Source organism: Chlorocebus sabaeus, chromosome 6, assembly GCF_047675955.1.
Source record: "Chlorocebus sabaeus isolate Y175 chromosome 6, mChlSab1.0.hap1, whole genome shotgun sequence".
Classification (NCBI taxonomy): Eukaryota; Metazoa; Chordata; class Mammalia; order Primates; family Cercopithecidae; genus Chlorocebus; species Chlorocebus sabaeus.
The window spans coordinates 31,083,886-31,100,439 of NC_132909.1; the positions used below are offsets into that span (position 1 = coordinate 31,083,886).

The following is a 16,554-nucleotide window of genomic DNA, read 5'->3' on the forward strand; positions in this document are numbered from 1 at the left end:
AGGGATGGCAGACAATTCAAGGAAGAGAACACCTGTCATGCACAGCACAGAGCCAACAGATTGAGGTTGTTCTAACCCACCCCATGTGCCTGCAGCAGGGAGCACATGGGTCAGGGGAGTCCACACTGCCTTCCCTGCCATCCCCACCATCTCTAGGTGAGTCAGAGGCCCAGAGACCCAGGGTGGCACTGGCAGTTATGACACTAGGATGTGTGAGAGCAGACTCACGGGTCCCAACAAACATCTCAAGTGGAGCAGGACTGGTTAGCTGAGTCACTGGTACACAAGAGCTTCACACACATCTAGAGGCCCAATCTAATCACCAGACAGCCTGTTGGCAACAACCTGGTGTCCCAAAATGCCGATTCAGAATGAAAGACATACCTTGCCTAGGGGCAGGGTGTTGAGTCACGAACCACGCCACCGACTCAGATACACGTGACCCAGATACCTGTTCCCAAAAGTCCACCATGGCAGCCAGACATGGAGCACCCAGGGCCCTCTGGTCAACTGGAGGATACACGCAGGACCAGCAGCGGGCCAGAGAAACCCTCCCAGTCACCCGTGCAACACAGGGGCTGGCTTGTGTCTCCAGAGCAAGACTCAGAATCATTTTCAGTCAGCCCCTTTCATGACTGGATTACACCAGAGGTACCAAAGCCCAGCCAGGTGCCACCTCTCAGACAACATGCACACTCGGGGACCACTCTCTGACTCTGCACAAGGACTTGGAAAAAAAGATCAGGGCAGAGGCACTGGGGCTGGGCCCGGTGATGACTCCCCAGTAACTGGAGGGTGGCAGAAGATGGTCCCTGACTCCCCATGTGGACTTGGAAAATAATTTGGCATGTGTCTCAGATGGCCAGGACCTGCACAGACCTGTGACTGGGCCAGGAACGGCATCTCCAGCCACCTGCACCATGCCTAGTAGGTACCCGCAAGTCTCAGGTCAGGCCTTGGGAGTTTCAGCTTGCTGGTCAACCAGCCAGGATAGCCCTACACTACCATTAGGTAAGGAAGCATGGCAACAGCCTACTCCCACAAAGCCCTGCATGCCCGAGCTCTGCCTCTCAAATGACACGCCAGAGCTCTGGCAAGACTGGGACAGTCCCACTGATGGCCACAGGCTTTCTGGAGCTCTGCCTAAGTCACAGTGGGATGGTTTTTTCCCTCAGAAGCTGCCACCAGACCTCCGGAAACCAAGAGAACTATATAAAATCAGTTGCCAGATGGAGCCCAACAGCAGTCAACAAGTGTCTCAAACATCAGCAAAACAGATCCAGATGGCAGGGCAGCCTGTGACCGCAAAACCCAAACTGAGTTGACAAGTTCTTCTCGAGGCCAAAAATGCAGCCCCTCCACTCCAACTTCACATAAATGATTCTCCAGACGTGTGTCTGCATACACCATGACAGAGTCAAAAGACAACCCATGGCATGTGGGTGTTTGAAGATGCATCTCGGAGGGAGAAAGAAGAAACAGGACTCATTCGTGGGTCGGTTATGACACAGGGAGATACAGAGTGAGGAATGTCTTCCAGAATCCAGACAAAGACAGACAGAGGGAGGGAGGGAGGGAGAAAGGGAATAGAGAAAGAGACAGACAGAGGAAGGGAAGGAGAGGGGGAAGGGAGCAGCGAGGGAGGGATGGAGGAAGGAAATGGGAAACAGAGAGAGGCAGAATTTGTAAAATCTACAGAAAGAAATACAAAGAGAGAAAGAGACATAGAAAAGGAAGAAAGATGAAAGAGAGAAAGAATGAGGAAAGAAATGAAGGAAAGCAGGGAGAAAAAACAGAGAGAGGAAAGAAAAAAGAAAGAAAAAAAAATAACAAAAGAAGGAAGAAAGAAAGAGAAAGAAAGAAATAAAAGAAAAAAGAGAAAAAAAGAACAAAGAGGGCATGACATGGTGACTCTCATCTATAATCCCAATATTTTGTGAGGTTACATGGGAGAATCGCCTGAGGCCAGGAGTTTGAGACCAGCTATGGCAACATAGCAAGACCCTGTCTTTACTTAAAGAAAAAAAAAGTTAGCCATGCACAATGACATGTATCTGTAGTTATACCTCCTCAAGAAGCTGAGACAAGAGCTTCTCTTGGGCTCAGGAGATTGAGGCTGCGGTGAGCTGTGGTCAGGCCAATGCACTGCAGCCCAGGTGAAAGAGCGAGACTCTATCTCAAAAACTTGAATGAATGAAGGCTGCGGGTCCTTCAAGAAAAACATATAAAGGAAACAAAGAATGAGGTCGAATTCTAAAAGAAAAAATATTTTAAAAGGAAACAATAGCCAGGCATGCTGACTCATGGTAAGGAAGGAGACCACTACTACTCCTGCTGCCCTCCTTCCCTCACCTTGCCTAGTTCACGAGACAGGAGGAAAGAGAGAAAACAAAAAGTTAGAAAGAAACAAAAGTAAGATAAATAGCCAGACAACCTTGGCACCACCACCCAGCCCTAGGTGTTAAAAAAGTAATAATAATAACATCAACCCCTGGCCTAAACTACTTGTGTTATCTGTAAATTCCAGACACTGTATGAAAAAAGCATTGTAAAACTTTTTGTTCTGTTAACTGATGCATGTAGCTCCCAGTGACGTTTCCCACACTTGCTCAATTTATCACGACCCTTTCATGTGGACCCCTTAAAGTTGTAAGCCTTTAAAAAGGCCAAGAATTTCTTTTTTGGGGAGCTCGACTCTTAAGACACAAATCTGCCAATGCTCCTGGCCGAATAAACCACTTCCTTCTTTAATTCGGTGTCTGAGTTTTGTCTGTGGCTCATCTTGCTACAATGGCTGTAATCCCAGCACTGTGGTAGGCCAAGGTGAGCAGATTACCAGGTCAGGTGTTCGAGTCCCGCCTGGCCAATACGGTGAAACCCTGTCTCTACTAAAAATACAAAAATTACCCGGGTGTGGTGGTGTGCACCTGTAGTCCCTGCTACTCGCGGAGGGGAGTGGTGGTGGCTGAGGCAGAAGAATCGCTTGAACCCAGGAGGCAAAGATTGCTGTGAGTCCAGATCACACCATTGCACTCCAGCCTGGGTGACAGAGTGAGATTCCATCTCAAAGAAATAAAAGACAAAGAAAAAGAAAGAAGAAGAAGGAAGAGAGAAATATGGAAAGACATAGTGAAAGAAGAAAGAAATGGAAGAAAAAGAAAGAAAGAGGCCGGGCACGGTGGCTCAAGCCTGTAATCCCAGCACTTTGGGAGGCCGAGATGGGCAGATCACGAGGTCAGGTGATTGAAACCATCCTGGCTAACATGGTGAAACCCCGTCTCTACTAAAAAATACAAAAAACTACCCAGGCGAGGTGGCGGGCACCTGTGGTCTCAGCTACTCAGGAGGCTGAGGCAGGAGAATGGCATAAACCTGGGAGGGGAAGCTTGCAGTGAGCTGAGATCCAGCCACTGCACTCCAGCCACTGCACTCCAGCCTGGGTGACACAGTGAGACTCTGTTTCAAAAAAAAAAAAAAAAAAGGAAAGAAAAGAAAGAAAGAGAAAGCGAGAAAAGAGAAAGAAATTAGGAAGACAGAAATGAAAGGCCCAGTGCGGAGCGATTATGAACTTTCCACTTTATGAATAGGCCAGCCGGTGAAGAAAACCATGAAACATAGCACAATGGTAAACAGTGACTATGACGGCCCAGTCAATGTGGTTGAGTTTCCCTAGGGAGGGAGGGAGAGAGGAAGAGGCAAGCTGCCAGAGTCAAAGGAGAGAAACTGAGGTGAAAGGGAGGGGACAGAAAAAGGAGGGGGAAGAGACAGAGGCACAGTAGGTCACTCTGGAATGTTTTCAAGCCTGGGGTGGGTGGGGGAACATGGAGGGCAACCCACGAAACAAGCTGACTCCATAAGTGACACCTAATTCGTAGTGCTGCCATTGCTGCCTTCAATGGTGTGCAGTGCATATTTCTTCCTCTACACTCATTTGGTTATTTCTAGGAAATGCCATTTAGTCCCACACATGCATGACATCTATCTGCTTTCATTACATCTGGGGAGAATCAGAAAAGTCCCCACTAATGAAAAGGCCTAGGGTAGAGCTGCCACCTGTAAAACCCAGGCAGAAGAGTCCATGTGAGTTAAACATGCAAAAAAAGAAAAGGAAAAGGAAAAACACTGATCAAAAAGATCAACAATCTGGACCAGTCAGAATCTCCAGAGGTTTCTGGGCAACGAGGGAGTTGGGGGACGGATGGATGTAGGTAGGGTGAGCCTCCAAGGGGTGGGGACTTGGGGGGGGGGAGTGGAGAGAAGCCACACTAGCTCCTGACCGTGGGCGGGCAGTCACAGCATCCTGTGTGCCACCTAGACTTCAAAAATGGTGACTGCTGGATGATGCCTGATGACAATGGATGGAAGTGTCAGTCCGGCACCCTCCCAGGAGTTCCCCACAACTAATCTACCAGAGTTCCTGCGAGGGGAAGAAACATCATGACTGGGGAAAACATGGAGAAACACACACACCTAGGCACGTACACACGTGCGCACCATATACCGCAATACAGACGTTTATACCATGACAGTGAGAGAGCCCACCTCTAGTAACAAAAGAAGCAGGCTGGGCACAGCGGCCCTCGCCCATCACCCAAGCACTTTAGGAGGCCAAGGCGGGCAGATCACCTGAGGTCAAGAGCTTCAAACCAGCCTGGTCAACATAGCAAAACCTCATCTCTAAGGGAAATACAAAAATTAGCCAGGCAACCTGGTGGGCGCGTGTGATCCCAGCTCCTTGGGAGGCTGAGGCACTAGAATCGCTTGATCTTGGGAGTTGAAGGTTGCAGTGTGCCAAGATCTCACCACCGCACTCCAGCCTGGGCAACAGAGGAAGACTGTCTTAAAAAGAAAAAGACAATATCTTCCGTGCTTAGATGAATGCACTCGTATGCATACACAGCTTAGAAGGTATATAAGCTGGTAAACCTTTGTAATTTTGAGACAGTCTGGCTATATTTTCCAGGCTTTCTCCCTGTAAGTGGTCACAGAAATAAAAACTCCCTTCTTTTTCCGTTAATCTGCATCTTGTTATCAGGTCACAACAATATGCATCCTGACCCTCAGTTTGGTCCGGGAACAACTGCACTCCAGCTCAGGCAACAGAGTGAGACCTCGTCTCAGAAAAGAAACACAAACACAATAAAAAAGAAGGAAGATAATTGGCCAGGCATTGTGTTGTGTTGTGGCTTTCACCCATGCCTGTAGGCCCAGCTACTCAGAAGGCTGAAGCAGAGGAGGATCACATTAAGCCCAGCAGTTCAAGGTTGCAGTGAGCTATGATCCACCAGTGCACTCCAGCCTGGGCAATACAGGGAGACCCCACCTCTAAAAAATACATGAATGAGTGAATATATGAATGTTTAAAAAGTGCAAGGAGGTGGCATGGGAAGGCTCCACTTGTTCCGAAAGACCAGAGTGGAAAAACAGGACCACCCATTTGAGACATAGGCCATTCCAAATCACTGAAATCCCTGAGGATTTCAGAGCAAGGCCCTGCCATTATCTGCAGATAACCATCCTTCTTTGGAGCGATAGGGCTCTCTCAGCTAGCCTCTGGCTGCTAGTAAGAACCAAATGCCCAACCGTGGAGCCACGAAGTTACCATGTGAGCTCAGCTGCTCATCACACATTCGGCATGTGGGTGTGCACAGGAGCACTCCAGCATGAACATAGAAATGCTGTGGACCTGATCTTGTCTGAACAGATCCTGAAGCACAAGTAAGTTCTGCGAGGAAGCAGCTCAAATGCCTATGGTCCCCAGTCAATAAATGAGCCGAGTTGAGAAATTACACATAGCCAAGCTCAGTGGTCCATGCATGTAATCTCAGCATTTTGGGAGGCTGAGACAGATGGATCACTTGAGGTCAGGAGTTTGCGACCAGCCTGGAGACCACAGCAAATTACTATTATTTTTGGAGATAGAGTTTCACTCTTGTTGTGCAGGCTCAACACAACCTCTGCATCATGGGTTGAAGTGATTCTCCTTCCTTGGCCTCCTGAGTAGCTGGGATTACAGGCAAGCACCACCATCCATGCCTGGCTAACTTTGTATTTTTTGTAGAGATAGGGTTTCTCCATGTTGGTCAGGCTGGTCTCAAACTTCCGACCTCAGGTGATTCCCCCACATCGGCCACCCTAATTGTCAGGATTACAGGTGTGAGCCACCGTGCCTGGCATTTTTTTTTTAGACAGTCTCACTCTGTCACCAAAGTCTGGAATGCAGTGGTGTGACCTTGGCTCACTGCAACCTTCACCTCCCAGGTTCAAGCAATTCTCCTGCCTCAGCCTCCTGAGTAGTTGGAATTACAGGCACACACCACCATATCTGGCTAATTTTTGTATTTTTAGTAGAAATGGGGTTTCACCATACTGGCCAGTCTTAACTTGAACTGCTGACCTCATGATCCACCCACCTCTGCCTCCCAAAGTGCTGGGATTACAGTTGTGAGCCACCACGCCTTGCATATTTATTTTTTTAACTGGTCCAAGAACAATTAGACCTTTTCATCAGGGTGGCAATTCCCTAGGCAACAAAGGGAGGAACTTGGGGGTGTATGCAGAGGATGGGCACAGTGGAGAAGACACTGTTGCCCCAGGCTATGCACAGGCACCATGAGCTTCCTGCCTCCTTGAGGCCTTGTTTTCAGAGTAACAGTGAAATGTGATGCCTGACGTCTGCCAATGAGAGTGTCAGCCTGGAATGAATTAGGATCACTTGAAGGGGTGGGGAAGGAGAAGGGGAAGGATGGAGGGCCCCACAGCACAGTGGGTCACTGTGCCCTCCCAGGTGGTCCCCACAACTAATCAACCAGGGCCACTGAAAGACACAGCTTAAGTCCTCACCCACTGGATCATTTGGAACTTCTGTCCAGAGACTGACTGGAAATTATCTCAGTCAAGGTCTAAACCTAAAAGAATCACTGGCACACCCACCAGGACTAAGACAACTTTTAAAAGAATTGTTTCTGTGTTTTGGATGCATCCGTGTATTTCTGTACAACAAAATTACTTATTTTAAATGTTACGACTTTTTTACTTCTTACATGTACAGTCCCATGATAGACAAACCAGGGAACTCGTCAGCTCAGAGTCTATGAGGCCAGAAGCTGACATCCTCGATTTCTATTTATAGTGAATTTAAACAAGCCAGCCAAACACTCTGCCTTGAAACTCATAGAAAGACAAACAATTAAAAAAAAGGAAAAAAAAAATGCTATCAGGAACATCGGCTCATGCCTGTCATCCCCACACTTTGGGAGTCTGAGGGTGGGTGGATCCCTGGATCCCAGGCAATTGAGACTAGCCTTGGCAACAGGTGAAACCTTGTCTCTACAAAAATACAAAAATTAGCTGGTTTCATAATCTGGACTCAAAATTAATAAATAAATAGATTGAAATTTAAAAATTTTTTAAAACTTAAATGCTGTATTCTGTAATTTTTGCTTCCTACCCCAAGAAGGACATAATATATCTGTTGTCTATCTATCTGTCTGTCTGTTTGTGACAGGGTCTCACTCTATCGCCCAGGCTGGAGTGCAGTGACACCATCACAGCTCACTGCAGCCTCAACTTTCCCCATGGTTAGGTGATTCTCTCACTTCAGCCTCTTCAGCAGTTGGGACCACAGGCACACATCTCGGGTTTTGGGCATGTTGTCCAGAGCTAGTCTCAAGCTCCTGAGCTCAAGGAATCCTGCCACCACCTCATCCTTCCAAAACGTTGGGGTTGCAGGCATGAGCCACCACACCTGGCCTGACTTAATACATCTGGTCTCGCTATGTCCTGACTACATGCCCTTGAAGAACTCAAGTCAAGAGACAGTTAGCAAGGGACATTCAACTTTCTCTCCCGAAAGTGGTGAGGTGGATGGCAGCTGAGTGTTCAGTGCTCCTGTGGTTTTAGGTGACCATGGGTAAAGGATAGATTTCAAATGTTTCTGGAGAGGCGTGAGCCACATTCATTTGGGGCATACGAGCTCGGGATGGGGATTTTACTGGAGACTTGAGGGCCAGGAAGGGCCAGGATCTGCCAAGGCCCATGTTCCAGGGTGGGGACAATGGAACCCAAGGTAGAGGGAGCCATTGGTCCACACTGAACTCCAAACCTAGGCCCACCGTGGAGACCAAATCAGAAGGCACAGTCCCTCATCCTACATGCCACATTACTCCAATGAACTTGGGAGCAGATCTGTTTTCCAAACATGATGTGACTCTTGGTTTAAAATGAATAACAAGAGACCTGGCTTTCCTAAGTCAGCAGGATAAAGAAGTCATTCTGTGGTATAGCATGAAGTGTGCCTCTAATCTAGAATCTCTAGTTAAAATCAATGAAGGTGGCCCAGCACAGTAGCTTATGACTGTCATCCCAGCACTTTGGGAGGCTGTGGCTGGTGGATGACTAAGTCAGGAGTTCGAGATCAGCCTGGCCAACATGGTGAAATCCTGTTTTTACTGGAAAAAAAAAAAAAGTTAACTGGGTAGGGCGGCATGCACCTGTAATCCCAGTTACTCAGGAGGCTGAGGCAGGAGAATCACTGGAACCAGGGAGGTGGGAGGTGGAGATTGCAACCAGTGGAGACCACACCACAGCCTGGGCAACAGAACGAGACATCATTTACCCCAGGGGATAAAAGAACAACAGGGGACCAAGCAGGGTGGAAGTTCCCTAGGCAGCAAGGGAGAGAGGGAAGGGCTTCCAGAAGAGATGGAGAGAAACCAGTTGCCCCAGGCTCTGTGAAGTCAGCCATACTCCCTCAGTGCCACCTTGACTTTCGATAACAGTGGCCACTAGGTGATGCCCTAGACATTTTTTTTTTAAAAAAACTTATTTATTTTGAAAAGTTGCAATTTAGGCCGGGTGCTGTGGCTCATGCTTGTTATCCCATCACTTTGGGAGGTTGGAGCAGGCAGATCCCTGAAGGTCAGGAGTTCAAGACCAGCCTGGGCAATGTGGGGAAACCCCACCTCTAATAAAAAAAATGGCATGCACCTATATCCCAGCTACTTAGGAGGCTGAGGCAGGAGAATCACTGGAATCAGGGAGGCTGAGATTGCCACACCATAGTCTGGGCGACAGAACGAGAGTCCATTTCAAATAAATGAATAAACAAGTAAGTGAATGAATGTATGTAAAAAGAAAATTGCAAGAAAATGGCAGAACACGGGAAGGTCGCACTCATTCCTAAAGACCAGAGCAGAAAAACAGGACTATCAGGTTGAGACATAGGCCCTTCCGAATCTGTTATTACCATGCTCAATTGGCACCAAAGAAGGGCAAGTTTCTGTGCTGCCCATCTGTCATCACAACTCTCGTCAAGTGTAATTGCAGGGTCACAACTGCACAGAGATCTCTCAATCCACCAAATGCATCTGTACTTTTATTAACCAGGTTGGGAGAGTAAACTGGGCATTTAGCAAAGTCCTTATCGTACATTCATAGTACTTTCTTTGGTCTCCCATGTCTCTTGTGAAACCAATCAAATTCACAGTCCATTTTTTTTTTTTCCCAGCCCTCAACCATTCACAGAGTACTGAAATAAAAGAACAGTGAATACATTTTAGGCAACAAGGAGGAAAAACCACAAAGTGAAAGTCTCAGAGGCTTGTGATACACAGGGGGATACAGAATGAGGAGACTCCTCCAGAATCCACACAAAGACAGACAGATGGAGGGACGGGAGGAAACAAATTGAGAAAAGAGAGAAAGTAAAAAAGATCAAGAAAAATAAATGTAGAGAAAGAGAGACAGAGATGTAAAGAGTAGAAAAATGAAAAAGAAAAGAGAAATAGAAACAGAAAGAAAAAGAGAATGAGAAATGAGAGAAATAAGGGAGAAAGAAAGAGAGAGAAGAAAGAAAAAGAAAAGAAAGAAAGAAAAGGAAAGAAAGAAAAACAGAAAAAATGAAAGCAATAAAAAAGAGGGCAGTGCATTATGGCTCACACCTATGAGGCATGCATTATGGCAACACTTTGGGAGGCTGAGGTGGAAGAATTGCTTGAGCCCAGGAGTTTGAGACTAGCCCTGGCAACACAGCAAGACCACGTCTCTACTTAAAAAAATAAATAAATAAATAAATAAAATAAAAAAAAAAATTGCTGGGCATGGTGGCTCATGCCTGTAATCCCAGCACTTTGGGAGGCTGAGGCGGGTGGATCACGAGGTCAGGAGATCGAGACCATCCTGGTTAACACAGTGAAACACCGTCTCTACAAAAAAAAAAAAAAAAAAAAAAAAAAAAAAAAAAAAAAAAAAAAAAATAGCTGGGCTAGTGTTGAGTGGCTGTAGTCCTAGCAACTTGGGAGGCTGAGGCATGAGAATCGCTTGAACCAGGGAGGTGGAGCTTGCAGTGAGCTGAGATGGCGCCATTGCACTCCACCCTGGGCGACAGAGCGAGGCTCCATTTCAAAAATTAAATAAATAAATAAGAAGTTACCCGGGTGTTATGGTAGGTGCCTGTAGTTTCAGCTCCTTTGGATCCCGAGGTGGGAACATCTCTTGGGCTCAGGATATGGAGACTATGGTGGGCGCTGGTCAAGCAAATAGACTGTAGTCTGTTGTCCAGGTTGGTCTCAAACTCCAGGGCTCTATCGAACTTCCTGCCTCAGCCTCCGAACTTGCACTGGCCATTTTCAATGGTCCTGGAAATGTCAGTGACAGATTTTAGTAGAGATGGTGCTACACCATATTGCCCAGGTTGGTCTCAAACTTAAACCCGGGAATTTGAGGCTACAGTGAGCGAAGGTCGTGCCACTGCACTATAGTCTGGATGACAGAGCAAGACTCCATCTCTAAATAACTAGATAAATAATAAAAACAATAACAACAAAGAATAATACAGAGAAATAATAACAACAACAGCAATAATAATAAACAAACTAGTGGGAATGAAAAATATAACAATGTAAGAGGTAATTTCACAATTAATTGTAGTAAGTTCAAGGAGATTTTTCTTTAACCTGTCTCTCTTACTTTACGAAACAAGGTCTTTCTCTGTCACTCAGGCTGGAGGGCAGTGGTGTGATCACGGCTCACTGCAGCTTTGACATCCCAGAATTAAGTAATACCTGCAGTCTCAGTCACTTGGAAGGCTGAGATGGCAAGATCACCAGAAGGAGCCCAGGAAGGTCGAGGCTGAGGTGAGCCGAGATTGCATTCTCACACTCCAAACTGTTTCTTTTTTTTTTTTTTTTTTTTTTTTTTTAAAGTAAATGCAAAACAACAGCAACTTCGGTGTGTAGAAAGAGGAGTAAGAAAAGTAAAAGTAAAAAGAAAAAATGAAGAGTAACTGAAAGTACTGTGGTTAGCAATTGGAGAGGCAGAAACCACCTAGTGAAAGAACGACGTCTAGCGGATGCACGTGGCAGTGCTGCTCACCAGAGTTACCTGTTCTTCCTTAGAAATCCCAAGTTGATGGTCAAGGTCAGCGCTCGCCGCTGACATCTGGGCAACCCAGTGTTCGCAGACGGAAGCGATCAGACCCAGTTGGAACTTTATCACACGGAGCCGGCCCACCTTTGTGGCCATCTAACATCGCGGACCTGCCCGCCTTTCTCCCGCCGTTTGCTGGTTGACCCGGGCAGCAGAGAGAAGCGGAAAGGCACAAGGGCAGTGACTGCTTCATATCCCATCCCCGCGCGGTTGGGGCAGAGAGAGGGGCTGTGACCCTAAAGGCCACTACTGGGCAATCACGAACACTACACAGACAGGGGTGGCAGGGTCACACCCTCCAACACCCATGCCTCAGTCATTCTCACCATGCTCGAGGAATCCAATCCCAGCCCCTGGCGGAGTTCCCAGCGGGGTGCAAGAAGGAGGCAGAATTGGAATGGGGGAATGCCAAGCAGGGGCACCACCCCTACCTCAGCAACCCCTGGAGCGTCACCTTGGAAAACAAGTGGACGCTGACAGGCTCTCGTGAGAGACACCCGCTGCATGCTCTGGGGTTCTGGGGCAGGTAGGCATGAGCATTCCTGGGAATGAGGTCCCTGGGGGCAACAGGAGGGAGAAAGGAAGGTAGATGTCAGGGACTGAATTACACAGGACACCCCACATCACAAGGTCCCTCGCACACGGGTGGAGAGAACCTTGTATGGAGGATTGACTTTTAATAGATCCAAGCAAGGGACCCCCTCTTCTCCATAGAAAACCCTGACCCAGAAGCAGGGTGTCTATGAATAGTTTATCATCAGGTTCCCCACAAACATATTATGTGATGGGTGAGGGGGTAACTGCTTTTCTGGCAGTAGCCCATTTCCCAGGACGAGGGGCTGTCTCCACCAGAGTCGTTCCCGGTGCTGTGGGGCATGCCCCTTGCAGGGTGGAGTGGCCCACCATCAGGGACGGTGGAAGACTGGCTATCCAAGGTCAGCCGAGGCGCTGCAGCACTGCCCTATTATTCCTCCTGGGTGGGATTCTGACCTAGAGGCATTCAGTCATAATCCCACAGGTGGTAGCTCTATGCCATTGGCTCCTCAGCCAAACACATACACCAAATGTCTTAACCTATGGTTCCTCTCCTACTGAGCAGGATTACCATGGTAGCAACACATGGGCAACACATGGGTAACATACACAGTAAAACTAACCAGTCTCACATGGGTCTAACCATGATGCTTTCCAGGGCATGTGCACCGCTCCCAGGTGAATCCATTCCAGTTTGCCTTGCTATTCATAAAGAAAAGAGAACTGTCTAGGTACAGTGGCTCACGCCTGTAATCCCAGTACTTTGGGAGGCTGAGGAGGGCAGATCACCTGAGATCAGGAGTTCAAGATCAGCTTGGCCAACATGGTGAAATTCTTTCTCTACAAAACTTCAAAAATTAGCCAGGCATATTAGCAGGTACCTTGCAATCTCAGCTACATGGGAGGCTGAGGTGGGAGAATTGCCTGAACTCAGGAGGCGGAGGTTGCAGTTAGCCGAGGTTGGCCATTACACTCCAGCCTGGGCAACAAGAGTGAAAATACGTCTCAATAAATAAATAAATAAATAACAATAAAATAATTAGATGGCCTCTGTTGCCTGGGCTGGAGTACAGTGACTTGATCTCAGCTCTCTGCAGCAACCTCCACCTCCTAGGTTCAAATGATTTTCCTGCCTCTGCCTCCCGAGTAGCTGAGACTACAGGCATGCATGCCACCATGCCTGGCTAATTTTTGTATGTGTAGTAGAAATGGGGTTTCATGGTTTCACCATGTTGGCCAGGCTGGTCTTGAACTCCTGTACTCAACTGTCCACCTGCCTTAGCCTCCCAAAGTACTGGGAGTACAGGCATGAGCCACAGCACCCAGCCTATGTGTTTGGTTTTTAAGTCTCTCTTCCTAGGGTCATGAGAATTCTCATTAATTTCACTTAGAGCTCCTGGAAAGAAAGGCTTCCATTATTGCCATTGTAACAGTAAAAAAAAAAAAAAAAAAAAAAGTACAGTTTTTTTTTTTTCTTTTGAGGCAGTTTTACTGTTGTTGCCCAGGAAGGAGTGCAATGGTGCGATCTCAGCTCAATGCAACCTCCACCTCCCAGGTTCAAGTGATTCTCCAGCCTTGGCCTCCCAAGCAGCTGGGATTACAGGGCTGTGCCATCACAACTGGCTAATTTTGTATTTTTAGTAGAGACGGGGTATCACCATGTTGGTCAGGCTGGTCTCGAACTCCTGACCTCAGGTGATCCACCTGCCTTGGCCTCCCAAAGTGCTGGGATCACAGGCATGAGCCACTGTGTCCAGTTTTACATACATATTTATTTAAAAAACACATTTATATAAAATATATATTTTTATTCATTTAAAAACTAAACAATAAAATGTTTTAAACAAAACATTAATGCAATATATTTTTTAAATTTATTTATTATTATTAAACTTCAAGTTGTAGGGTGCATGTGCACAACGTGCAGCTTTGCTACATATGTATACTTGTGCCATGTTGGTGTGCTGCACCCATCAACTCGTCATTTACATAAGGTATAACTCCCAATGCAATCCCTCCCCCCTCCCCCCTCCCCATGATAGGCCCCGGTGTGTGATGTTCTCCTTCCCGAGTCCAAGTGATCTCATTGTTCAGTTCCTGCCAATGAGTGAGAACATGCGGTGTTTGGTTTTCTGTTCTTGTGATAGTTTGCTGAGAATGATGGTTTCCAGCTGCATCCATGTCCCTACAAAGGACACAAACTCATCCTTTTTTATGGCTGCATAGTATTCCATGGTGTATATGTGCCACATTTTCTTAATCCAATCTGTCACTGATGGACATTTGGGTTGATTCCAAGTCTTTGCTATTGTGAATAGTGCTGCAATAAACATACGTGTGCATGTGTCTTTATAGCAGCATAATTTATAATCCTTTGGGTATATACCTAGTAATGGGATGGCTGGGTCATATGGTACATCTAGTTCCAGATCCTTGAGGAATCGCCATACTGTTTTCCATAATGGTTGAACTAGTTTACAATCCCACCAACAGTGTAAAAGTGTTCCTATTTCTCCACATCCTCTCCAGCACCTGTTGTTTCCTGACTTTTGAATGATCGCCATTCTAACTGGTGTGAGATGGTATCTCATTGTGGTTTTGATTTGCATTTCTCTGATGGCCAGTGATGATGAGCATTTTTTCATGTGTCTGTTGGCTGTATGAATGTCTTCTTTTGAGAACTGTCTGTTCATATCCTTTGCCCACTTTTTGATGGGGTTGTTTGTTTTTTTCTTGTAAATTTGTTTGAGTTCTTTGTAGGTTCTGGATATTAGCCCTTTGTCAGATGAGTAGATTGCAAAACTTTTCTCCCATTCTGTAGGTTGCCTGTTCACTCTGATGGTAGTTTCTTTTGCTGTGCAGAAGCTCTTTAGTTTAATGAGATCCCATTTGTCAATTTTGGCTTTTGCTGCCGTTGCTTTTGGTGTTTTAGACATGAAGTCTTTGCCCATGCCTATGTCCTGAATGGTACTACCTAGGTTTTCCTCTAGGATTTTTATGGTATTAGGTCTAACATTTAAGTCTCTAATCCATCTTGAATTAATTTTCATATAAGGAGTAAGGAAAGGATCCAGTTTCAGCTTTCTACTTATGGCTAGCCAATTTTCCCAGCACCATTTATTAAATAGGGAATCCTTTCCCCATTTCTTGTTTCTCTCAGGTTTGTCAAAGATCAGATGGCTGTAGATGTGTGGTATTATTTCTGAGGACTCTGTTCTGTTCCATTGGTCCATATCTCTGTTTTGGTACCAGTACCATGCTGTTTTGGTTACTGTAGCCTTGTAGTATAGTTTGAAGTCAGGTAGCGTGATGCCTCCAGCTTTGTTCTTTTGACTTAGGATTGTCTTGGAGATGCGGGCTCTTTTTTGGTTCCATATGAACTTTAAAGCAGTTTTTTCCAATTCTGTGAAGAAGCTCATTGGTAGCTTGATGGGGATGGCATTGAATCTATAAATTACCTTGGGCAGTATGGCCATTTTCACGATATTGATTCTTCCTATCCATGAGCATGGTATGTTCTTCCATTTGTTTGTGTCCTCTTTTATTTCACTGAGCAGTGGTTTGTAGTTCTCCTTGAAGAGGTCCTTTACATCCCTTGTAAGTTGGATTCCTAGGTATTTTATTCTCTTTGAAGCAATTGTGAATGGAAGTTCATTCCTGATTTGGCTCTCTGTTTGACTGTCACTGGTGTATAAGAATGCTTGTGATTTTTGCACATTAATTTTGTATCCTGAGACTTTGCTGAAGTTGCTTATCAGCTTAAGGAGATTTTGGGCTGAGACAATGGGGTTTTCTAAATATACAATCATGTCGTCTGCAAACAGGGACAATTTGACTTCTTCTTTTCCTAACTGAATCCCCTTGATTTCTTTCTCTTGCCTGATTGCCCTAGCCAGAACTTCCAACACTATGTTGAATAGGAGTGGTGAGAGAGGGCATCCCTGTCTTGTGCCAGTTTTCAAAGGGAATTTTTCCAGTTTTTGCCCATTCAGTATGATATTGGCTGTGGGTTTGTCATAAATAGCTCTTATGATTTTGAGTTACGTTCCATCAATACCGAATTTATTGAGCGTTTTTAGCATGAAGGGCTGTTGAATTTTGTCAAAAGCCTTTTCTGCATCTATTGAGATAATGATGTGGTTCTTGTCTTTGGTTCTGTTTATATGCTGGATTATGTTTATTGATTTGTGAATGTTGAACCAGCCTTGCATCCCAGGGATGAAGCCCACTTGATCATGGTGGATAAGCTTTTTGATGTGCTGCTGAATCCGGTTTGCCAGTATTTTATTGAGGATTTTTGCATCGATGTTCATCAGGGATATTGGTCTAAAATTCTCTTTTTTTGTTGTGTCTCTGCCAGGCTTTGGTTTCAGGATGATGTTGGCCTCATAAAATGAGTTAGGGAGGATTCCCTCTTTTTCTATTGATTGGAATAGTTTCAGAAGGAATGGTACCAGCTCCTCCTTGTACCTCTGGTAGAATTCAGCTGTGAATCCATCTGGTCCTGGACTTTTTTTGGTTGGTAGGCTATTAATTATTGCCTCAATTTCAGAGCCTGCTATTGGTCTATTCAGGGATTCAACTTCTTCCTGG

The 16,554-nt window shown here is 46.0% G+C and overlaps 1 protein-coding gene across 1 annotated transcript; it reads right to left on the minus strand.

The window, feature by feature from the left end:
• Positions 1 to 4,600: 4,600 nt before the first annotated feature.
• LOC140711771 (protein GVQW1-like) lies at positions 4,601 to 10,400 on the minus strand. The gene is made up of 3 exons (XM_073015744.1): positions 10,293 to 10,400; positions 10,094 to 10,128; positions 4,601 to 4,697 (listed from the first exon to the last, which is right to left on the minus strand). Exons 1-3 carry the CDS (start codon positions 10,398 to 10,400, stop codon positions 4,601 to 4,603), a joined length of 240 nt encoding a protein of 79 aa, XP_072871845.1.
• Between the last annotated feature and the right edge of the window lie 6,154 nt (positions 10,401 to 16,554).